This window comes from Dermacentor albipictus, chromosome 8 (genome assembly GCF_038994185.2).
Source record: "Dermacentor albipictus isolate Rhodes 1998 colony chromosome 8, USDA_Dalb.pri_finalv2, whole genome shotgun sequence".
NCBI classification, from domain to species: domain Eukaryota; kingdom Metazoa; phylum Arthropoda; class Arachnida; order Ixodida; family Ixodidae; genus Dermacentor; species Dermacentor albipictus.
The window spans coordinates 86,242,342-86,268,166 of record NC_091828.1 but is presented as its reverse complement, the minus strand read 5'-3'; the positions used below and the strand labels follow the sequence as shown (position 1 = coordinate 86,268,166).

The window sequence follows — 25,825 nt, the reverse complement described above, 5'->3', positions numbered from 1 at the left end:
GTCCCTCTATCGCGCGATAGAAAAAAAAAAAGTTTATTCACGCGCGACGGCCTCATTACGCTGTGCTCTCCGGAAGCTGCCTGTCCGTTTTCCCACAGCCTTCGTTGGGTCCTTCCCAGAGGCCTTTATTGTTCTTTTTTCTCCCCGTCTTGCTCGCCGCAGCTGCAGCTACTGCTGCTGTCGACCCGGCCGACCTACGTCATCGCCTCTCGCTACCTAGCCACGCGCTCGGCGACTGCGTTCGACGCCTAGCCCGGGGAGGAGAAGAGGAGGACTCGCTCTTTTTCGTTCGCACACGTCACAGTCACCGTCGGCGTCATCGAGCAGCCGCCAGAGGCTATCGGCGAAGGACCGTAGACGGCGCCAGGGGTTCGATTGTGCGGTTCGTCGTAAGCGTGGTTCCATTTCCTTCCGGTGCTGCCTTCTTACAGCGTTGGAAGAGCAAGCTGCCAATAGGACTGCGGCATACTACAATAGCACCGCGACCTACCACCTCGGCTGTTTTTCTCCGGTAAGTTGTGGACCACGTACGGAGGGGGGCATCGAAGTTGGGCGGGTTTCGATGGGTGCGTCGTGGATTGCGCCGTCGTCACTGGAGATCAGCGTAACGCCGTGCTGTCTTTTCCGCGTCGGTGACATTTTTTTTTTTGTACGCTTCGCTGTCGCCTGAACTATTTCATCGCGAGCAGATAACCACGGCGTTTGGCACGGGTACAGCGTTGGCGGAATTACGCGGGACTTGTGCCTACTTGCAAATTTATTCACATCCCGCAGTATTTAGCGCGAGTTGCGTTATTTTGAGCGATGTCTAATGCTATGTTCACACTACGGTCGTAACGCGCGTAACAGCTCTTTTGGCGTATCGAACGTAACGGCTGTAAAAAACGTTACGGCAGTTAAGCCGGTACCTTTGTTCACATTTACTGCTGCTTAAATTACGGCTTTTACAACAGGCCAATCAAATTTGGAGCTGCAGAGTGGACGTCACCAGCGGTCCAATATGGCTCCTGCCAACATGCGAGCGCTGGCCGAGATCGAAGAAATTCACGCTCAAAACAAACTTATAGTCATGTATTCAATCGCCCAAAGACGACGAAGGCGACGCAGAAGGGTTTGGGTGCGGCAAGTATTTCTCGACAGGGCCGCGGACGGTGATTTTCACAACCTTTTCGCCAAGCTCCGAGTTGGTGACGCTGCGATGTTTCATAACATCATGCGCATGTCGCTCCAGCAGTTCCGCTTCCTTGAAAACCTAATGAGACCACTCATCGAAGTTCGGAGCACGCATCTGCGGCCATCGATTTCCTCGGCGGATAAACCAGATGAACTGAAACAGTCTCGCAAGGCGCACTGCAAAAATTTTCACGAACACAGCCAATCGTGCGCACGGAATGGCGGAATGGCACTTCCCGCGCCCGGAGCTGTCTGCAGACGGGAGGACGGAAGTGTCGTCACCGGTTGTTGAAAGCCGAAAGCTTATCGGTCATTGGCTGTGTCGCAACGGTCGTAACATAACAGTCGTAAATGTTGCCGACCCTTCAACACTCTCACCCATGATTTTTGCGAGAATTGCGCACGTTGGTACCTTTACGTTCGCAGTCTGAACTAGACGCATACGCTTGCTGCGCTTCCGCTTACGTATGTTACGAAAAATCGGCGCCTTACGAACGTAGTCTGAACATAGCATAACTATTATGCGAAGCATATTACGAGAGCTCAACCCAGCTCCTCAGGCGCGGCGGTGTCGCCTTCAATGACCTTTGACCCCATGCCATACCACGTGACACCGTGACGTCACGACAGAGGAAAAACGGAGCTCCGACTCGCGCCGTCGCTCAACTCTCGCAAGATGGGCTGGGTGGGAATCGAACCAGGGTCTCCGGAGTGTGAGACGGAGACGCTACCACTGAGCCATGAGTACGATGCTTCAAAGCGGTACAAAAGCGCCTCTAGTGAATGCGGTGTTGCCTTAGAAACGAGCTGTTTCGAAGGCTCAGGCGTGCGTCGCTTGCTCAGGCGCACATTTCGTCGCCGCGCCGAACGCTGCGCTGCGTTGCTCGACGCTCACCGCGTCCAATGCGGGGCGCGTAGTCGCTGGCGGGTCGACGGGAACGCTGTCGCGTTCCACTCTTGAAGGCGAAGCAGAGTAACGCATGAGTTGTTGCTTCGTCTAGCCGAACTAAATATAGCCAAGCAACAGCAGTTCACCAGGCTAAACAGTGGTTCAACAACTAAAATAAAGGCTAGTATGCTTCGCATCCTGGGCTTAACCTTAGCTAAGCCACAGCCATTTTTTTATTGTCTCCTTTTTTCTTTTTTTTTTCGTATACCTGGAAATGTTCTCTTGTCTTGGTGTTTCTTTTTTTTTTTGCATAGGGCGGGGGGATTTAGCTACTGTATTGGCATAGCGGGCTCTTCAGTAGCTAAACCACTCATACTGCAGCAGTCAATGAACCCGCAAACAAACAAGGAAGTATCTCGGAACGCACCGCGGCCTCTTCCGCCCGCATGTGTGTCAGTACAGTAAGGGTGTAGCGTCCAACGACGCAGGAAACGCGGAGACGCTAAGGTCGCCGCTCCCAGCCGGCGCCTTGGTGCCGGATGCGAAGGAAGATAAAAAAAATGGCTGTGGCTTAGCTAAGGTTAAGCCCAGAATGCGAAGCATACTAGCCTTTATTTTAGTTGTTGAACCACTGTTTAGCCTGGTGAACTGCTGTTGCTTGGCTATATTTGGTTCGTCTAGACGAAGAAACAACTCATGCAGGCGAGCGCACGAGCTGAAACTAGCGGCTATGTAGCTACGCGGCCGCAAGCGAGCGCACGTGTTGAGCCTCCGCTTTTAACGCGATAGCGTTAAGGAGCTCGTGTCGCAGAAAAGCCGGTGTCGTCGGCGTCGGTGTCGGCGTCGGCGGCGTTGACCGTGAGCGATAAATCACGGCAGGCGCTTCATAAATAAAAAGCAACTTCCAAGATTGGCCCGGTGGGAATCGAACCCGGGTCTCCGGAGTGTGAGACGGAGACGCTACCACTCAGCCACGAGTTCGATGCTTTCAAGCGGTGCAAACGCGCCTCTAGTGAATGCGGTGTGGCCTTCGAAACGAGCCGTGGAAAGTTATACTGCGGTGTATATCGGTAATTATGAACATGTAACGTACAGAGGTCACAATTACACGAGTTGCGAAGTGCGTTTCCGCTGCATTTCTTCTGCGCTTTCCGCACACGCAGAGCCATCTTGCGGCAAACACAGAAGACCCCCTCCTCTCAATGTACGGCGCTGCCCCGACAGGAGGCGCGCCGCGCGCGCATTGGGGCCGCTGCCAGGCGCGTCGCGGGACTCCCTCTCCCCTGACGACGCTTCGCCGTGCTCCCGGTTTAGATTACTATCTATCTCTCTGCCCGTGCCGATCACGACGTTTGGCTGGCGTAGATCGTTTCCCCTCCGAGACACCGAGTTCTTTGGTTCGTTCCGTTCGCTCAGGCGCACGTTTCGTTGCCGCGCCGAACGCTGCGTTGCTCGACGCTCACCGCGTGATAGGTGGGCGCTAAGTCCGATGCGGGGCGCATCGTAAGTGATTGCTGTGCCGTAGCGCATTGTCTTATACCCCTTGGCGGGTCGACGGGAACGCTGTCGCGTCCCACTCTTGAAGGCGAAGCTTAAGCGTCCTCCAATTTTTGCAGCTGTTATAACGTCATATGGTAGCTGCGCGGCCGCGCGCGGCGCAGCAAGGAAGAGCGTGGTTGTGCGGCTAGTATGCTTCGCATAATAGAAATGAAAGTTGGATGGCGTGTGCTCGCGGTGCAAGCACGGCACGGGCTAGTCCGTTCCAAAAAGAGCCTGCTCGGCTGGTCCTCTTGTGCTGGCACTCCGCGGCTACCCCTCGATTCGCGACGAGGGTATAGTATGTAGGCTAATGAAGGCGTACAGGGCGGGGGTATTCTGTAAGAGTCCACCTAGTGGACTGTCCGTTTGGGCCGCTGGTAATTGGCTAGGGCCGCTTGTCTCATGCTCGCTCGTATAGCTGCATCCAATCAGCAGTGGTGAAAATGGTCAGTCAACCGACTAGGTGGAGTCTTACAGAATAGCCCCCCCCCCCCCCCCCCCCTCCCAGGAGAAATACGCGAATAGCTTGGGAAATATCTCCAAACATTCCGCAGCTATCTTGGTTGTCTACAAGCAAAGTGGAAAGGTACCTTTCAAGAAAGAGGGTCGGGCAAGCGGGCGGACACGGTCTCTCCAATGCTATTCGCTGCATGCTTAGAAGAGCTCGTCAAGCTTAGAAGAAGGCTGAGGAGTGAGGACCAATGGTGAATATGCGGGCGTCGGTTTGCAGATGACACTGTTCTGCTCAGCAACGATGGGGACGAATTGCAGCGAATGATTGAGGACCTTAACCGAGGAAGTGTAAAAGTGGAGTCGAACATTAGTACGCGAAAGACTCAGGTAATGTTCGATAGCCTGCAAGGAAACAGGAATTTCGGTTCGCCAGTAAGCCTCTAGAGTCAGTGAAGGAGTATCTTTATCAGGAGTACCCTGATCGCGAGAAGGAAACTTGCGGAAGAATCAACGCGGGTTGGAGTACATACCGCAGCTACACACCAAATCCTCATTGGGAGCTCACCATTGTCGTTGAAACGGAAAGTGTACAACCATTGCATTCTACCAGCGCTGACATATGGGTATCGAAAAATCTTGCGCGCGGAGGCACGAGGAGAAGCAGAGGAAAAAAAAAAAAACAAGGCCTGATTGCGCGTGGAGGCATGAGGAGAAGCAGACAAAAAAAAATACAAGGCCTGATATCTCCGCGCAAACTTTTTCAGTATGCATTTCAGCCAACTTTCCCAACTATCTGCTTCCCTAACATATGGGGCAGCAACTTCTATGTTCAGAAGGAAGCTCGAGAACAAGTTGAGGACCACGCAAAGAGCGACAGAACAAAAAATTTGAGGCGCAACACCAGGAGACTGGAAGAGGGCGGTACCGATCACAGAGCAAACGGGGACGGCTGATATTCTGGTAGACATCAAGAGAAAAATATAATGGACCTGTGCAGGTCGCGTAATGCGTATAGGGCAGGTAACTGACGGACTACTAGCTGCAGAATGGGAGCCAAAGGAAAGGAAACTCAGGCGAGGCAGGAAACGAGGCGGGTAGATGAAATGAGCAAGTCTGCAGGCGCAAGTTGGAATCAGCTAGCGTAACACAAGGGCAATTGGAGATCGCAGGGAGAGGCTTTCGTCCTGCAAGGGACATTTAAAAAAGACGACTACGACAACGACGATGATGATAATGATGAATATGACGATGATGATAATGTGATGGCGTGTGTTGCAACTTGTCTAGGACTACATGTGGACTTCATTCACTCACTTCAGCTCGCATCGCTCTGGCTTTAACGAACCTGTGACGCTCGTTCATTTCTTACAGTGTCATGATTGTTATCATTATTACTACTTTGTGAAAGGGCGTAGCAGCCATTGACTAAGGTGGCTGAATCTCAAGTTTATTTTTGTTTTAACAAAAAAAAAAGATTAAAAGGTCTTCGGGATGCGAACCTATCGTGAGGAGCGAGGCTGGCGTTCCGTTTTCTGGAGTAGCGAAGTTTACTGAGCTCCGCATCTGAGTTGGGACCTGACGTTGCGTGTTGCTTACGTGGTGGGATTTTATGGACGAGCGGTTAAATACTGCAATGTGTACCCCGAATTTCTGTAGCAGCGCGGAAGGAGTTGAGATATTGACGGAGCTACACCTCGCGCCCTTCTAGCCGAAATTTTCGCTAGTATAAAATTTCACAAATTCCATTAAAATTATTCGTATTCGTTTATTTCCCATAGAACGTAGATTAGTGGAGTAGCCGAGGTAACTTTTACTTCAGTTTTCTTCGCTACAACCGATTTGTGACGGAAAGAAGTGAATAGGCAGCGTGACAGCGCGGCAACCCTGTGTTGCATCTTGGCCTTACCTGGAGGTACAGCAGAACTGTCGGGGGCGCCGCAGTTTTCCACGGGGATACTAAATACTATTGTTATGTTGCAAAAGTGGGAAATCATCGAGCTAGTAGCGGAAACTGTGGTCAAAGTGGGGGATTTCTTTTTTTCGAACTTAGTATGACATCTTGTGGGCCAATAGCTGAGACAAAGTCAGCAGCGCCGCAAAGCTGCTGCACACCCTGCTAACCACACCAGTGGTCCTGCTAAAGTGGTGGGTGGACACCAGAACAGGTGTTTTCAGCGCAGTGAAGAGTTATTTCTACTTCAGCGCAATCGGCGTTTTAATAACCCACAACAACAGCTGCCTGTGTCAGAGAGAGAGAGAGAGAGAGAGGAAGGAAGGTATCGTGTAGAGGGCGCGACTAATTCAAGTCTAGCGTAAACGATCCTTTATGCGCGTAAGTGGGTACGTTCGCGATCGAGTGATAGCACTCTCTAGCAGAATGGGAAAGGAGACTAACGTTGGCCTAACGTTAGCGAAAGAGAGAGAGAGAGAGAGAGAGAGAGAGAGAGAGAGAGAGAGAGGGAGAAAGCAAGGACAGGAAAGGCAGGGAGGTCAACCAGAAGAGTATCCGGTTTGCTACCCTACACTAGGGGTGGGGGAAAGGGGAATAGAAAGAAGAAGAAAGGGAGAGAGTAAGCACAGAGTACGTGTGGGAGGGACACTATGCACAGGGACACTATAAACGGTCTCTTAAACCGGTGTACCTCAAGTATTACGTTAGCGAAATCAACGAGATCCAATATATGGTCACTGCGTGGCCAACGTGCAACCCATGTATCCGGAAGTAATCAATGGAACAGTGTTTCCGGCTTGTTGGTTCAACTGGCTGGCGCAGTGGGAAAGCAGGGCACCGCTTATGTTCGTCCTGTGTGCGTCCGCATTGTTTCAGCACTATGGGCCCATGGCTAATGTAGGGTCATTGCGCCGTCCATATTTGTGGACTGCACAAGTACGGAGGCCTTAATGCTCCTGTAAGGTTATTCTGCAGCCCTGTTTGACGAAAAAGAACAGACCGTGAATTGATTTGTGGTGGTTAGGCATCGTTTTTTACACATTTGTTGCCGGTCAGGCTTAAGCAGGTGTTGTGAGGCAAGCCTTCGCTTAGCCGTACTCGTTCTGTGACCAGAAACTGACCAGCTCACGCGGGGGATACTAGAAGCTCTAGAGATTAAGAACAGAAGTAATATTTTTGTCAGTTGTCCGTTGGTTGCATTATCAAAAAAAAAAAGTAGAGCAGTTTTTTGTCGCGATAGCAGCCTGTGTCAGTTAAGATTGCCCGAGTTGATCTGATGGTGTGACTTTGTTATTTTTATTTTATTTTACTTTTGTGCAATGATATACGCTTCGATTCACGAGCAATAAACCCCCAGCTGTTAGCTAGCGCTGTATACCGGCCGTCCTTTCTTGTCTACGTCCGTGTGTGCTTTGCGTTGATGTGCACATGTTGCCATATCAACTAGCCCAGCAGTTTTGTCATTTCACGGACTATGTAACGGACGGCTACGCACGACCACCGACGGCTAACGTACGGTCGTTGTGTCTTTACTGCACAATATAACGCGCGCGCAGTTAGCGCTCAGTCACATGACCTTCTTGCGTGGGCAGGAAACAGAGTGACGCGCAAGACAACAGACGCGCAAACCACGACATTTATAGATAGTTTGCACAGACGTCATCGCGGCAGCCATCTTTAGGTACTAGCAGGTCGAGAAGGAGTGCAATCAAGCAACGTGACAGCATGGCAGCCCGATGAGCCCATCTTATGACGAACGACCAAGCTATAACAGTGGGTGAAAAACGGTCACCGTCAATAAGCAAAACAGCGCGCGCGCGGTAATACGATGTACTGACGTCATCGTGGCCGCCATCTTTGGGTACTACCGCAGTGAGAGGTGCGTCCGTGACGTCACATGAAAACTGTGTATTCGTATACAGCGTCGCAGGCTTTTTCCTGATCGAGTAAACGAGCAGGTTACATGTGGTTAACACTTTCTTCATTTCTTTCTTGTTCATGCGCCGAGCTTAATATAACTATACGCTCGGAAGGTCGCCACTTGCGATGTCTGAGGCAGTGGCTCAATTTGTACGGCCGCGGCATCTTGCTGACAGGAAGGTTGACTTGCGAATTGTGCGATCGCCTTTGAGTGTTGTATCGTGTAGTATCGCGGTACTGCGTGAATTTCCTTAATTTTTTTTTCTCCTCTTCTTCTTCTTTCTCCTTTTACTCCCTTTACCCCTTTCCCCAGCACAGGGTAGCCAGCCAGTACTTACACTGGCTAACCTCCCTGTCTTTCCTCCTCTTTGTCTCTCTCTCTCTCTCTTGGCGCTGGCGCTCAAAGCAAGCAAGTGCGTGCCTTATACCTCCATCTGGTTTCTCTGCAGCCCTGCTCGTTGAACAAGAACGGACCGTGGATTGTTGTCTGCTGGTTGGATATCGTTTTTTATGCAGTCGTTACCGATGAGGTGGAAACGTGTGCATTGATCGCCGAGGGTACTCATCGAAGCGTACGTCTGCGTTCTGCGTACTCGCTTGCTCTAACATGCTAGTTATAACATGCAATTTACCGGAAAACGCTTATTTCATCACAGCGTTTAGCTGGCAGTTATGTAGTTATTAAGAAAATACCTCTTGCCCGCCGGTGGGCCACAGCTTAGCGAAAGCTGAGCGAGCGTAACATTTTGGTCTGCCTGCGAAATATTGAAATATGCCGAAGCTGAAGAAGATCATATGAAGAGCAACAAAAGACGATTGCGAGATCTAAGGAGGATGGGGAAGTTGGGAACAGTGACATGAATCTTGTCTCATCTAGTTATTATGCGCGCGCTTATTATAAGGGTAGCTATTGGACTAGCGATAAAACGTTGTCCAGACATTATATATATGTATATATATATGTATGGCCCTGAGAGAACTGCCAGTACACCACGGTTGACTGTTGTAGGAAACAAAATAAATATTCTGTCGCAGACGGCATTTGAGATCTGACAAGCTTGTACGAATTTTCTTACGTATGTGTGTGTTTTTCGACCGCGTCGGTTGAACGCGTTTATTTTTTTCCTCACGAAAATCAAGAAACGTGAGAATTTGGACGCTCAGTTGTTACAAATGAGATGTTCGCTTCGGGAGTGCAGATTACTGTGCGCACTGTTATTCGTTCTTTGACGCAAAAGTTCACAACGACTGTGCGAATCTCAGCTACAGACGAAATCCTTTATTTTGTCGCATTCCTCACAGAGCTATTAAATTTGTAACGAACGTCATTGTCATTGTGCGGGTCAGTAAGTTTGCGAGCAGATGTTTCACGACATTGGATATCCGACTGAGAGCTCAGACTTCACTTTACTTTGATGGCTATTGACTACGATTCATTACGGTTCATCATGACATTTCTCTATATTCGCTACTGCGTCGGAAACGTTTACTTTGTAGCTGCTATTTTGGAATCACCGGCTCCCTGGAAGCGAATTTCTGGCAAGTTGTGACAGCTAATAGGCGCGACGAAATCGTTACCCTGCTAGGTTTGGGTCTGGGTTTCGTTTATCGATGGCGCCACGTCCACATGGGCCCCGATCGGCCACGAGTCCGGACGACATCAGATGGGACGCTTAGTTGCTTCCGAAACAGGAGAAATTTTGAAGGAGAACCAAAGGAATGTAAAAAGCAACATGTTATACTATAATCTTATGAAGGAAATCGCCTCGAGACAAAGAGAAGTCACTGAACGAGAGAGCGAATTTGCCGATGACGTTGTCCAAGACGGCAGGCTCCCAGAGAAGGGAAGGGCAGCAGAAAGAGGCTTCACTGTAGCTGGCACTGCTGGCTTCTGAAGTGCGAAGCAGCGCGGACAGGGTGATGACTGAGAGGGTGAAAACAATACAAGCACGTCTCTTTCCCTGTCGGTCTTAGTCTTGTCGTGCTGTGTCGCATCCCATCAAAGACACGTGCGGCATGAACAAAAAGAAAAAGAAGAAACTCTAAATTCTCGAAACCATGCTTTTCAGATTTTTTTTCTTCTTAAGGATTAATAAAGGGCGACAGAACAAGGAAATATGATCCATGGTCTCATGTCCTCCGCAGACCGGGAACAGGGGGGAGTGAGCCAGACCAGTCGTGTATAACGATAAAATCTATCTCAGGCACGTGCGGTTAATCAGAACATACTGATCTTCATCACTCCCTGCATTTGACAGGTCGGAAAACTGGCGCTTAACAATAGACCTCCCACATACAACATTAGTAAAGCGCCGCGCACAGAAAGAAAGAAAGCCAATATCCCGAGAATCGAAAGATAATGAATGAATAGAATTTATCGATAGGAAACACAGAGAGGTCGACCTGAGCTAGTGCGCTCTAGTCTGCTGCTCTGCACTGGGGAAGAGGGAAGGGGAGTGAAAGTATTGGGATGGATGATGATGATAAGAGAAATGGTGAGTGCTTATGTACATGAGACAGTTGCCTCGCTAGAGCCGCTACTGTAACGTGGCACAAACGACTCGGGCGAGCGAACGTTGTTGCTCGGCGGCTGTTGGAGGAGCCATTCCCTTCGGCGCCGCGTACGAGCTGGACGAAACGCGATGAGCTCCCGCCGTTTCCGTTGGGAACCGGGTTTGGCGTCACTGCGACGCCCTCTCGACAGGTGGCAAAGCGGCATTGCTTCATTGCGGCTGCGCTGAAAGTGGGTCGTTAGGAATGCGATGGCTTCCGCTGCCTGCCTCTGTAGGAGCCGATGTGCTACACGAAACAATCTTACACTGAAAGAGTAATTTACACAGGTCGGGGGCGTGTCTGGACACTCCCCCCCCCCCCCCCCCCCCCGCCGCCCGAACGTCAATCATCTTATTCTCGCTTGCGTTTAGTTTCTTACTGAGAAATCTGAGAAACCGGAGGAGAAATCAGAGACTTCACGACGACTTACCTACGCTTAGATTTCGGCGACACTTTCATGAATGTTGAGGCATTGTTAGGGCCACGATGCTGACAAAAGAAGTTCTCCATATGGCTTTCTCTTCGGTCGTACATAAAGCGTTGCTCAAAAACTGGCTGCTAATTTACCCAATGGCTGTCATTGTATTGTCATTGCACCGTTGTATCTCAAAATCCAAACAAATAAGAAAAAAGCGAAAAAAGAAACAAAGGCTGTTTAACCTTTCCCATAATTCTACTCTGTAACTGCTCTTGAGAGACTGAGGCAGGCAGTCCCTTAGGTATTGCATTTCTCCGTCTTCTGCAACAAACAATAACAGTTCGTACGTCGCATGTTGCATGTCTTATGTATCATGTTCCCCTTGTGGAGAATCAAGAATACCTTGTGAATCCATTCTGGGCACGTACCGTACCCAACACCACATTTATCTCCCCATTTCTCTTTGACGCTTCGACGGGATTGGACAAGCGGCTGTGAGAGTGACGTCGCGTACCATGCCAGATTGATGGACTCCAACGGACGATGTGTGTGTGCTGTGCTATGTGCTCTCTCTCCCTCTCCCCCTTCCCCATCTTTAATCTCCCCCATCCCTCTCCCATGTGTAGGGTAGCAAACCTGTTAAGCCAAACTGGTTAACCTCCCTACCTTTCCTTCTCCACTTTTTCCTTCCTTCCTTCCTTCGCAGGTGCGCCTAACTCTCCGCGAGGCCGCCTGTGACAAGGAGCCCGCCTAATCCGGCAGCTGCCGACCCCGTCGTCGTCCTCCCCGTCGCTGGTAATCGGGCTCACCGGCGGCCCGGTATCGCCATGCCGAGCACGGGCCAGGTACCGTCGCTATCGGCGCTGCAGCCCCCGCACGAAGACGCGCACAGCCACCACCACCACCACCCGGCCAAGGACCAGTACCGGGTCGTGGTACTCGGAGCGGCCCGAGTGGGCAAGACGGCCATCGTGCACCAGTTCCTGTACGACGAGTTCCCCGTCGACTACTTCGCCACCGTCGAAGAGGTGAGCGCTCCGGGTGGCCTCTCTCCCTCTCTCCTCGCCTGCTCTCTCACGAGCACTCGCAGTGTGCGATAGACGGATGTGGATGGATGTTATGAATTTCAGTAAAAATTCATTTGGGCCTAGTTGGTAGATAATTCTGAACTTAACGTTACAGAGCAAACACCTCAGAAGAAGCACAAAAGGAAGGCAGGACACACACTGGCGCTGAGTGTGTGTCAGCGCCAGTGTGTGTCGTGTCTTCCTTTTGTGGTTCGTCTTAGGTGTTTGCGCTGTGACGTTAAGTTCAGAATGGATGTTATGAGTATTCCCCATTCCCTTGGTAAATTGGGGAGGGGGGAATGGGGGATTATCCGACTAAGTAAGTTATGAATGAGTTAACGTTCGGAGTGTCAAAGTGGCAAAACAAAGTACGTGAACTACGGCAAGCCGGTAACGTGGTTGAGTTCATACACGGTGGTCTGCCGTATATGCAGAGTTTGCATACGGTGGACAAACTGACGGCGGATCTGCTCAGGACCGCCGTGAGTTGCACTTCACCCTTCGCTGAGAGAGGGCGTGTGTCGAACGAGCTGCTAAACAACAGCTTGCAACGTGGTGAACGCGGTTTCAATCGTGGAACCAGGGCCTCGTAGAGGCGCGACGTATTGCTTGCGCATTTCACTCGCCTTTATCGCCACATACACACCAAAACGCACGCACGCGCGCACGCAATGCTTGTAACTGCAAAGCTCCCAACAAAACCTGGATTTAGTAGAGTGTTTTAGTTGAGCGTGTTTACGCTCCGCTAAGCAGCTTAGCGGAGTGGAAGCGCGAGTGCGCATGCGCCGTCCGCTCAGCCGTAAGGGCCGATTTACGCTCAAACCGCCCATGGCCGCACGCCGCACCGCAAGCGAGCGGTTCGCCAGTAATGGCCGACGTGACGTCACGAGAGGCGGTCGTGAACTTTCGCCTCCGTGCGGCGGCCGCATAAACATGGCGCTGGTTCGAAGCGAAGCGGAACGCGAGGCCTAGACCGCTAGGCTGCCGCGGCAGTTTGTTTTTTTGTGTGGTTTATTGTGATCACTGCAAGAGCTATTCAGCACCTGCAAAGCTATTTGTCTAACACAACAAGCAGCTGTACTCTTCCTGACCTCTTCAGTCCGTGCGATCGCCAGAGGAAACAGACGGATGTGTGTTGTGTTTACGCGAGGATCGGAAGGAATGAAGCCGCCGATTTCGTGTGTTTTAGGCCGTTTTTTGCACGTGCATTACAAACGTGAAGGCCATCGCTCACACCTGCATTCTGAGCATGACACTAGTTCGGTACGCGGCAAAATGAAAAGATTGCGATCGCCCTCCTCAGCATATGGTGTTCGTAGGTGTGTGTGCGCGCTTCATCGATACGAAGATTGCAAGTTTGTGCAGTACTGGCTTGTGTTTCAGAAGCGATGGCACGATGTGTAGCGATGAGCTTCATTATCGCCTCATCGCAGTCATTTGTAATGTGCTGTTTGTGTCTACCTTCGTTTGAGCTGTTTTGCGGGCTGCGATGCGCATTGGTGACCGCGAACACGTACAGAACGTTCGAGCGCTAGGGTTCTTACTTTTACGAAGCGTAAGTGTACTGTGATATGTACGTGCAATGTGTCGCAGTGGTGCTAGGTGTATAAGTGTTCGTATTATGCAATATGCACATGTTCTCAAGTGAACAGTGCATAAGCTTTGCGGGCGAGTTTTGGTTCCGGCCCTTTCTGCCTCGTTCACGTATCTTGTGTGTTTTTCAGAAGTTATTTCTGTGCTACGAAGGTGTTTGTAATCGGTGAGGGCAATATAAGGAACAGCTTAAAAGTTACATGAGTACATGCGCGCTGTCGTGAAATGTGGACGCGCGTGTGCACTGTTCTCATGAACGCAAATTTCGGGCACTCTTCATTTTTGTCATGTGGACATTAGTGTAAACAGCGGAAATCCTGAGGCGTATTTCTAGATTAAGCAAAGTATACATTCTTATACTGAGAGATGTGAGCGCCTTGCACGTGCAAGAAATTCAGCTGCTTGTTTCTTGTTAGTGTCTGAGTACACACTGTTAGTGCCAACACCAGTGACACAGCATGATAAGCATATAATGTGTGAAAACTAGATACTTCATTTTGATTCTTGACAATTTGCATTTTTTGATAGCAAGCCATATGCATGTAACAAAGCATGAAGATTACAACACAACTGGTATGGTCAATATATAATTCGAGGATTGTAGCAGAAGAACTTAAAGAATGCGGACACAGAAGGAACGACTATAGTCGGATACAACTTTAGAAAAAATGGGAGGCCCCGCCCAGATGACCAAAGCGCGATGTCCGATTGCCTCCGTGACTAAAATAATTCCACTAAAAAAATTGTGCTCCTGAAACGCGCAGTTTTAGGTATAAATAAAGACTTCTGTATTTTGATAACTGGTTTAGTAGAGCTCTCATGTGCTACAGCACATGGCGGATCGCGACCGAAAAATAACCCCTTGCCATCCACAACGCTGCCCGTCGTCTGCTCTTTAGCTTCATTGCAAGTGACAAAAGTAGAAAGAGCAGCTTTGGCTTTTGCGCTTCTTTACATGTACACGGCACATTTACTACTCTTGTTCTGAGCTTGAAATGAATCAGTTGCTATTGAACAAGTACTTATATAAAGCAATGCATTTATCGCAACCATTACAAACTCAAGATGCTCCGTGTCAGCGAAAGCACAGTGTTCAAGGTGAAGGTCAAAGCTTCGCATATTTCGGGTGGCAAACTGTTGATGCCCTCGCGAAAGCACCCACAAAATGCGGAGAAAAGAAGACGCAGCACAAAGTATGACACGTTGTGTGCACCGAGGTCGTGTGCAGAATTTATTTCGCCGCAACGAGATACCGACGGTCGAGAAGATCACTAACGAGTTCGCGAAGCGTATATGGTGTTATGTTTTTGCCCTGGGATTTGTCTGACGGAAGGCCAGTGCTATGGTGTGCAACATTCATCCCCGCATGGTCCCTGCTTCGGGTACACGACTACGTGCACGGCTCGGGTTTCCCGCAACTGCACGGCGTCCACGACGGAAGCGGCCACCGGATCACGGACTGCTATTCGGCCCCTCCCCGTGCCGGCAGCAATGCAACCCCCTCCCGCCTTTGTTCGGCAGCGCCCGCACCACGAACAACTCCCACTGTGTTTGGGACGGTTTCCAAAGGAGGGCTGTGTTTCGACCCTGTGCCTTACAGTTGGTTCCCTTTGTCCTATGCGGGCCATAAAACTTCCCTGGCGCACCATTCTGATTGACCGCCAGATCGGCCTGACGCCACAGCGCGGTTTGAGAAAGTGCCGGCCACCGAGAGCGGCGTTAGGACCACGGAGGCTACCCAGACCCTCTCTCTCTCTTGACCTTGTTTCGTCCTTAGGGACTGTCTGGGGAATCTGTGGACTGAGGGGTGTTATTTAAGCAGCTTGCAGCTGCTCTGTTGGTCTCTCTCCTGATAACGACGACAACATGTAAACATTGTATAAAGAATTCTTCACCGAGAAAGCTCTCCTCATCTCTGACTCTGCGTGAAGTGGGGTCCAGACCTCCTGCCAGCCTCACACACCTCGACACACGCAACAATGGATCTCCCATCACTGAAGCGGTGTACTGTGCGTCGCCTGCTTGTCGAGATCTAATTCAAGCACGAGAAGAGGAGCCGCAATTCGCTGCTGATCGACTGGGATGACATTGCTGAATGGCGGAATCTCTACCTTCGTGACGTGGAGCGCTATGGGCAGAAGGCCGAAAGATCTTTTTCCTGGATGAGACATGGGTGACGGCGGTACACACTGGGTCGATCGTGTGGACAGACATCGTGGTGCAGAAGCGTGGACACCTATACGCTCGAGCAAATGGCCCGTCGACGGGTCTACAAGAACCTTCTGGAAAAGGCCTGTGCCTGATTGTGACGCACATTGGCAGCGAGGATGGCTTCGTCGACGGCAGCTTAGATATATTCCGAGGCCATAAAAACAAGCGACTACCACGAAGAAATGGACAGCAATCACTTCGAGGGATGGTTTAATGACGTTTTGCAGAAGTTGCCTGCTGGTAGCGTCATTGTTTTGGGCAATGCACCTTACCATTCCCGACGAGAAGAGAAATAGCCGACAACAGCTTGGAAGAAAGAAAAAATACAGGAGTGACTCAAAAGCAAGAACAACACCCACAGCGAAAGGGTGGTTAAAAAGCAGCTGCTTGAGTTGGTAGCATCTGTAAAGCCACGCTTCCTGAGCTACATCGTAGACAATGCAGCTGAAAGAGCCGGCTGCATTGTACTCAGGCTCCCACTGTACCACTGCGAATTAAATCCTATCGAGCTCGTGTGGGCAAAGGTAAAAAATGGCATAGCTGCGGACAACAGAGACGTCAAGCTATACACGGTCTAATACGTCTTGAGGGAAAAAATTAAGCACATAATGGTGGAAGACTGGAGGAAGAAACTTCACCATGTCATGGACCTGGAGGCAAATGCAGGCTTGATACGTCTGGAAGTGACCACATCCAACCCATCATCCAACTGGGTGAAGATGACAGTGAAGAAAGCGACTCCGACTGCGAGCTGTCCGGCATTGAGCCACTGGATGAAGCATAACAGCTTCTTATTAACGAAAGAACAGCCCTTATTAAGGCTACCAAAATATTGTCGGTGGGTTCGCAGCAGCTAAGCATTCTCCCGTGACCTCTCAAATAAATAAGCAGTTCATTTGATGACATATTCCTTTTATTGGAAGCCCAATTCTGAAAAAGCAACGGCCTGCACAGATCGTGCTCAATATAAGTATTGCCACGGAAACGTGCTGAAATGCTGGAAAATCAGAATGCAAATACACTTGTTAACCCTGAATAACTGTGCGGCCCAAAATGCTCATTCGGGCAGCCACTGTCCAGCTTCACACGAAAAAGCAGTAGTCAACGTGAAAGTGACAGCCACACCAATGCGCACACCAAAGTACATTTGCTTTGCGTGCAGTTTCGCTGGCCCTACTCTTATTTCCAGCCTGTTGAGATGAATAATGCCAATGTCAGAAGGCCCAAAATACTCTATTGGGCAGCCACCTACGAGCATTATGGGCCCTGTGATGAGATAACAGTCGTCAGGGCATGCTTGAAAGGCACCTTTAGCATCTGCACTTCAAAGCGCAGCCATGTCGTAGCCATTGTAGGTGAAACAGTAGCAATCAACGCGAAATTGTCCGCCACTTTTAGCCGTTTGCATGCAAAAGCACACTCATGTGGTCGCATTCTTTATCTTGGTTATATGGCTCAGACAAGTAATGTGGACAAGAGAACAATTATCAAACATCATTAGCTTAGTTAGGCCCCTAATACTCATTATGGTAACTATTAATATTAGTAGTCGAGGGCACGCTTGAAAGGCACCATTAGCAGTTTGCACGTCAAAGCACAGTCAAGCTGTCGCCACTGTTAGTGAAACGGCAGCAATCAACGCGAAAATGACAGCCACTGTTGGCAGCTTGCATGCAAACACGCATTAATGTGGTGGTATTGTTTATTTTGGCTACCTGGCCCAGGCAAGTAATGCGAATAAGAGAACAATTATCAAACATCATTATCTTAGTTAGGCCCCTAATACTCATTATGGTAACTATTAATATTAGTAGTCGAGGGCACGCTTGAAAGGCACCATTAGCAGTTTGCACGTCAAAGCACAGTCAAGCTGTCGCCACTGTTGGTGCAACGGCAGCAATCAACGCGAAAATGACAGCCACTGTTGGCAGCTTGCATGCAAACACACGTTAATGTGGTGGCATTCCTTATTTTGGTTGTCTGGCCCAGGCAAGTAATGCGAATAAGAGAACAATTATCAAACATCATTAGCTTAGTTAGGCCCAAAATACTCAGTCATGTAGCTATTAATAGCAGTAGTTGAGGGCACGCTTGAAAGGCACCATTTGCAGTCTGCACATCAAATCACAGTCATGCCGCAGCCATTGTTGTATTTGTTTATCTGACCGGGCAAGTAACACCAATGTTAGCACAATTATTCACCCTAAATAGCTCTGCTAGCATTGTTTGTACTAAAAAATGCTGAGTGAAGTTGAATGTGTTTTATTGAGGTAATTATTTAATTCACAAGCCATCGGCACAGCGATGGACAGCCACGTTCAGACAATGACATATATGAAGTAATAAATGGTGAAAGTTGCAAAAGCTCTCAGTGCACTGCTTTGCCGGGCTCCATTCACTGGAAGATGTCTTTGCAACGATGAAAGCATCAGACAGGAAATGATACCCCACTGCACAATGTTATTCATGTCGAATATTTTTACCATCATATGTGATGGGCAGCGAAACCGTCTGTTTACTAAGACTGAATGCATGAAAAATGCAACAGCATAGCAAGGTGTTGTTTTGCAATATGCAGCCTTTCATGTGCACTTCTGGCGAGCTGCCACATGCACTGATGCATAAACATGAACAGAAGTAAGAGGCAAAGTTACTGTGCAACCCACATGACGCTTTTAAGAAAATGTATCTCTAAACCTTTCTGTTTTCATAGGCGATCAAAATTTGTTTTGAGCAAGTTGGTTAATCACATTGCAGCAACAACACAAGAAGCAAGGACAGAAAACACAGCGAGTAGGCAGATTGAGAAGACAAGGTAGACCAGTGAGACAGGTTTTAATGAGATGGAAGAGGCCAGCCCTACAGTGTGCAGGAGTTAGTGCTTTGAATGAGATTGGTTAATGAAAATGTGTAAAGACTTTGCGAAAAAAAAACTAGCAAAAACAAATGCTAATATAAAATAAAAGGACAGAAATAAGATTAAGCGCAAACACGCATGGTAGCAGGCACCTATTCACGCACAAACGCGAAAGCTAAGAAAAACTCAAATTTAAAGAAATGTGGGAAATTTTAAAAAATTGACAAACGCAAGAAAACATGCACACATTTACGAACAGACGCGGGTAGAGGTATTATAGGAGTGGGTTCACAAGCTGCTGTGCCTACCTTCTCATACCTTTTTTTTACCGCTCTCTTAACACTGTCTTGGGAATTTTTAATCGCAACATATCACGAGAATCGAAAAGCAGCGCGAAGCTATTTTGTGGGAAACCATATCGAGCGCTGGCAACGCAACTTGTGCGTGACTGTGCCACAGCATGCATTCTACAGCTTGCGTGCACGGTGAGCACTGGTGGAAAGCAATCAATCGACGGTGCTACACAATGCTCGAACACCACCGTTAGACGCTCGGCTATCTCACTGCTGACAATGATCGTTCATGCTAAGTTGATGGCGAGAAATCTTTGCGTTGGAGGCTTCTTTTGCAAATATTTTCTGTTGAGACGCTCGTAAGTTTGTTTCATGCGTGCACATTTTTCTCATTTCTCCTGAGAATGGTTTTGCTCCATCGCTTCACCCCGTCCGACGAGAAACACAGACACTACATGAACACGCACGCTGCTGACAGTAGGCACCAGACTTTGGCAAACTTTTCTTGTCGTAACTCATAATTTCATGAAGTACAAGTCCTTAAAAGGAACGACGATAGGTTAACTCAGGAGATTCTTGAGGCATTCGAGATAAGTAAAACAGGAGCGTAATGTGTAAGCACACTGTCATTGGCCTTGACAAGAAAGGAAGTCACCTTTTTGAGACAGCCTCAGATGTATAAGAGAAGAGATATGGCGATGAAATCAATAATAGTGGGAATTTCAATCAAGAAATCAGTTGACAGTGCAGCTGCGTACTCGTCTAGTCGTTCCTTCTGTGTCCATGTTCCTTAAGTTCTACTGCTACAATCCTCGAAGAATAACCAAGTAGCCCAGTTAAACACCCTTTTGTCAATATATGATATTCTGTTGGCAGCTGGAACATCTAGTGTGTATGTAAGTGTTGAAACCATTATTTTAAGCTGTTGATATTGCATAAGGATGTGTGAATATTTGCAACTTTGTAATTATGCATCAAATAGTGTCCTGTTCGATTCGGTGGTCACTTTTTGTAACAGTGAATATTTTTTTCATACGTATCGGGCATTTCAAAATGCCAACTGCACCCACATAAACACTAAATTGCAGAAAAGTAAGGTAAATTTTCACCATGACAGGCGTGCTATAGCCATAAAACATGAGAACTTGCGTAGAGGAGCAGGCTAGGTCACTCAGGCAGCCACACTTTACAGGCTCTACAGTGATCATTTATTCATTTATTCATTTATTAATTTGTTATTTCAAGATGTTCACTAATATTTATTGAATATGATGTTTACCTATGCACTGTAGTCTTTTTTTATTACTATTGTTCTGTCCATGTTCTGTTGCTGCCGGTTTTTATGTACGGGGGTGTGCCCCTCTGTCAAGCCAGTCATAGGCTTTTTGGGTGCACCCCTAACATCCCTGATGTTGAAATAAAGGTATTTGTATTTATCCTCTGAAGAGCCCTGTGCATGCGAATAAAGTACTTGTTTGCTCGTAGGCTCAGTTTGTGTTTTTCAAATACAATACTTAGTAAGGTACTATACTATTACAGAAACTTGCTAGCTTCAAAAATACAGGGATATAAACATCAGTTTATGTTAATTGTGATAATGGCTATTCATTTTTAGAAAAGTATTCGATCCAATTTGCTTCTTGCACTGTACTATTCGGTCCTGAAAATCCTTATTTGCTCACCTCTAATATTGCATTATTTTTGTGCTGTCTTTCACATGTGCACTGCAAACAAGACTCGCATAGATGTGCACTCAGAGCATATTACATATAATTAAAGAAAATTTCCCAGTGGGCTAGTTGGTTCGACATAACGCTGTTGAGCAAAGTGACGAAGGGACAGGACTTAAGAGAGAAAAACAATGCACGACACCCGAGTGCAAACTAACAACTGTTTTATTTTTCGGAAAATGAGACCTTCATATAGCCTAGTCGCATGTTCAGGGATGTTCTTCCCAGTCTAACCACGCCATCTATTATCATTCATTAAGCTAATCTCTTTGCTGAGTGATATAGATGGCACATGGGGTCATCTTGATGTTGTAGGCTTCCATGACTTCTTTTTCTTTGGTTACTACATTTCAGCAAGATCCCCATCCTGTGGGAGATACGGCATGAAGCGCAATGTATGGCCAGGTCTCTGGGTGCTTGTGTCAGACTGCAGTTGTATAGATGGTTGCGCAGTCAATCATTTACGCACCTGCCTGTTTGGTGCATGTAATCAGCCCCACTTGTCAAAGATATCTTGTAGACCATGTCTATCGTGCATTCAGTCAATCCTTTAACGTGGTTTATAGTGCATGCATTCAGGGTATTCCTTTCGCTGGTCATTCCATTTACTTTTGAGCACATTTCCTTTAGCTTTTGTCTTGCTGTGAGGACCACTCGTTCGCTCGGTTAAACTGAGCGAACGACTTCAGCAAAAGATGAGAGCAAAGGCAGCATGCAGTGGGAGATTAAAAAATCTGCAAGTGAGAAGAGGCATGAGGAGGAAAGTGGATAAGAAGGTGCAGCATAACCATGAGGCAGATAAAGGAGGAGTGTATGGCAAAATTGTGCGAATAAAAGCGAAGTGCAGTGACGGTAGCTACGAGATGGTGCCAGAGTAGCACGCAATGTCTGGGAGGGTTGTTGGCGATGGCTTCTGTGAACCACGCCCATGCATCACCCATGCGCTGGCTCACGCGATCTCCAGATTGGCAAGGCAGTGGCGCCACACTTCGCTCCGTTTGCAACATGCCACACGAGACCGATTGTCATTGCCAGTGAAATGACAACACATGTAGAGCTGGACTAAAATTTCGTATTAGGGAGTATCGTAATTGTCTGTGATTTTTTTCTGTCAATTGCGTATGCTCTGCAGTAATAAACATTGCAGAAACATCGCCGGTCGCTTATGCTCTTATGCCTCTCAATATAGGTATTGTATCAAAGCAGATTCCTTGCTTTGTACACGTTTGTTTCCAGAGCTGTCTCTGCACATTTTACACTTTATGAAGAGGCGATACTAGGAAACAGCTTATAAGTTATATCATTGCTCCACGCATTGCAATTATTCATTTTGTGCTAGGTGTCGTGCTGTAATGTAAGCTACGCAAATGCTCTTTATGCAATCTTTTGCACATGTGGCGACACAGCAAAACACCTTCTCTGCCACTGCCCAACTGTTGCATATCTGTACACGTGTACATGTGTGATAGTGTTTCCCTTTCTGTCATGCGGGCCATATTGCGATCACACCACCCTTGCTCACTATGTGTATATAATCGTTGGCCGCCATAACCAGAAGCTTTGTTTACATGCATGCGACAGCAGAGCTTTGCTTCACCTGTACACTTTCCCTCCATTTACCTCGCAGCCACCTTAATAAACAGCAAGTATGAACGCTCTCATAAATGTTCACTTGCGGCACAGCATCTGCTCGGCATCTACTTGCTGGAATGAAAGCAGTTTAGGAAATAATCTAAAGCTCTATTTTACTGACTGCAACATTTATCATGGGTGCGAAGAGGGTGTTGCGACAGAAAGCCTGTGGTGCAAATTCAAGGAAATGTACTAGGATGCTGATCAAAAGTTTTATAGGTGTATAGTGCAAAACCACATTTACATACAGGAATGACATGACACTGGTCATAACTTAAAGCAACGGTTCATGGGGCCCACATATATGGGCACATAAACGTGATTCTCAATGCAAGTTTGACTTGATGTGATAGTCACTTTTCAGATAGAAGTGACATGATGACATACTGGTAATCAATGCCTGTTATTTCTTTGTTCCCACAATGATCAGTTGTATAATACTTGTTCTCAGATACAATAACACATCTCTGAATCATAGATATCACATCCCATCTGCCCTATGCAACTTTGCCTCATGAAATAGGAAACTCGTTGATATAATCAGTTACGGATTATGCCAAAGTGTTATGCTGTTTCTTGCAGCTTTGTCTTTCATGAGTATTTGTGTAATGTGAAAAATAGTAGCCTGATGTTCTAAATGTTACGTATGCTATATGACAATACTATTCTTTTTCCCTGATCAGAGGAGTATTTTGTGTCAATATATAAATTGGAAGCTTTTTAACAACGAATATGTGACAAGTACTTGCATGTGAACAAGCGTATGCAGCCTTCCAAAGACAAGCACGGTAACGAATGTATCTTTTAGCCGTATTGGCACAAAACTTTCCCATAGGCTTTTTTTTGCCTAAAGCCAACCACCCATCTCGATCTAGCAGATTTATCTTTTATGAGACAAGTCTGTGCTGTTTTCCTTGCAACAAGTTCTTTTACATGTGTCTGCAAAACATTGGCCCTTCATTATGTTTGTTTTTTCTACAACTTTCATGTTTTTTTGGAAACAATTTATTTTGCATTTTTGGAAGCTCTTCATACAGCAGCCATTATTTCTTGGAAAGCTTCTTTGCAACGAGGCTCTAAAGTTGTTGATACACCATTCAAGTATTTTTTTTTATATAACATTAGTAGCCTTGCATTTAAAACTTATCCTTTGTCCCCAATAGTTAGCTCTAGTTCGCACTAGTTGGTTAAGATGTAGTAACTAAATATATGGAAATAAATATTGCTACTACAAGTACTCACGTCGTCGTGTCACTATTCAATATTAGACATTTACTATTTTTGGTCAATTTCTGTTTGAAAAAAATTAACATTCGCCCACCTCACAATGCTCGAAGATGCGCCCAAGCCATATTTGTGATGTAAAAAGGAGGTGAGGCGTGCAGACAGGACACAAGAGTAGAGAAGTGGACTTCTCTACTCTTGTTTCCTGTCTGCACGCCTCACTTCTTTTTTGCATAATGAATCCTTACCGACTAGCTCAGCTTTGTCGTTCTAAGCCATATTTGTGCTTTCTGAAGTCTTACTTTGCTTTAATAATAGTGGCAAAAAGCAGCTTTTCAGAGAGAACTTGATTTTGTTGTTCTGTGTTTTCTGTTCTTCTGCCATAAGTATAGTGAACTGATAACTATATCGCATACACACAGCCTCTCAATGGAACAGACATTTATTTGATACACATGAATTTGCACCCTGTTCATCTAGATTTCCAAATTATGCTGATTGTGGCCAGCCTCTAGTACGTACAGAAGCATGTCTATGATGTGGTCTGAGGGTACATGTGCAGTGCTACTGTGAAGCTAGTTATAGTTTTCACAGCAATGCACCAAGTAAGGTTGTTGCTTAATTGTTATAAAGAAAGACAGCATCAGCTAGGCTGTAAGGGCGACAAAAATGATTTGTGCAATTCACCAAACATAGAAACAGATATTAATACGACTATAATGCCATGTGCTAGTTAGTATATCAAGTGAATAAGAGAGTGATGTAAGGGCTGTTTGGTTAATCTGGTTTATTTGTCGGGTTAAAACACAGGCTGTGAAGGTAACTTCAACATGTCGAGGTTGTCAACATGTCTAATTATTTACGAAATTGGTGAGGTGGCAGTGAGACTCCCTGGGAAAGCAATACCTCAGTTGTACTAATGGTATGGCTTGATTATATAATTTCATCATTGCTTGTTTAGAAATATGATGGTGGGTTAGAACCTATGAAATGGCACAACAGCAAGGCTGAACATCCATCCCAACTTCTCAGAGGCTTAAAGAATGATAAACAGTTATGCTTTAGAGCATATTTTGGTAACAAATATATGCCATCTTCATTTCAGTGGAATGGAAAGAGGTGATTGAGCACAGCCATGCTATTGTAGCATGCATGAAGGAATACAGGAGAGCCTGGGGGCTAGTATATGTTAATAGAGTGAACAAGTAGCTGTGACTGGCAAGATTATTTTACTCCACAGAGGATGCTGCAGTAAGGTTCATGCAACTGTAAGCAATACGAGAATGAGTGAAAGATTACTTGTAATATATAGATTTGTATGGCAGATGAGAATGTGCACCCAATTTGCCACTACGCATTTTTTCTATTTTATGTTCAGCACAGAGTGAGTCACTATGGCTTCTTAACTGGAGATTTCTGCGTTCCATTTCACAGTGTTTATGGGGCTGCCTGCATTCATTTGACTACTTATGAAGTGATTGGATAATAGAACATGCCCACATTACAGATTTACATAGAACATAATATGAATTCATCATAAAGCTCCACCCAAAAAACTGTCTGTCGGTTATGAAAGCAAAACATGGCAACAAACATTCCCTTACTTTCTTGTGCTGCTGCACACATGCTGCTAATTAACTAATGTCTACAATGCAGACATTCTGTTCTTTCATTAGTTGTAGGTGCAAGTTGCTCTGACACAATCAACATGCATTCATTGCCTACAAGCTACTGCATATTATTATTGGTGTTACAGCAGGCATGGCAAATGTTCTCCCCTACTTGTGTCTTGTGCACCATATGAGCCAGCATTTCATTTCATTGTCATGTACCTGTTTAAGCTGTTACTGATTCAGAAAGGCAAATATAAAACGACTTACTACGTCAACCATTTCGCATGCAAGATCAGTGCACTCATTGCAAAGCTTATTAGAGAGGTTTAGATCAGGGGGATGCAATCGTTGAGGCTCGAAGTACTAGGGGGCCTCAATGCTTGCGTCCCCTTACTCTAGATCTCTATATTCGCTTGATAATCTTGCTTTGCTTTGAGGTGAAGTACACATACTGTGCACCTGTTTGTTAGCCTACGCACTTCTCTTTCTTTTTAATGTGGCTGTGCATTAGCTAGCTAGGTTGTCACTACATGAATGAGATTAGGGCCATGCCCAACGCTATCAAATAACATTACTTTGCTATAGCTCACCGACTGTGCAAGCTTCTGTTTTATCTAGGGAAAAAAATAAAAAGAGAATGCATGCAAAAATGATGTTGACAGCAGCAAACGGTCTCAAGGCAATCATCCTTGATTGTCGCCATTGCTGA

At 47.0% G+C, this 25,825-nt stretch overlaps 1 protein-coding gene across 2 annotated transcripts in view; it reads left to right on the top strand.

Annotated features, from left to right (window-relative positions):
* Window positions 1-231: 231 nt before the first annotated feature.
* LOC139048823 (GTP-binding protein Rhes-like) overlaps window positions 232-25,825 on the top strand; it is a 48,807-nt gene continuing 23,213 nt past the window's right edge. Inside the window, exons 1-3 of one of the 2 annotated variants that reach the window (XM_070523664.1) lie at window positions 232-511; window positions 8,375-8,497; window positions 11,603-11,924. In XM_070523664.1, the coding sequence (XP_070379765.1) occupies window positions 11,724-11,924 (201 nt within the window). In that variant the 5' untranslated portion in view covers window positions 232-511; window positions 8,375-8,497; window positions 11,603-11,723. The remainder of the gene's footprint in view (window positions 512-8,374; window positions 8,498-11,602; window positions 11,925-25,825) is intronic. The other variant, XM_070523663.1, reaches the window with a different exon arrangement.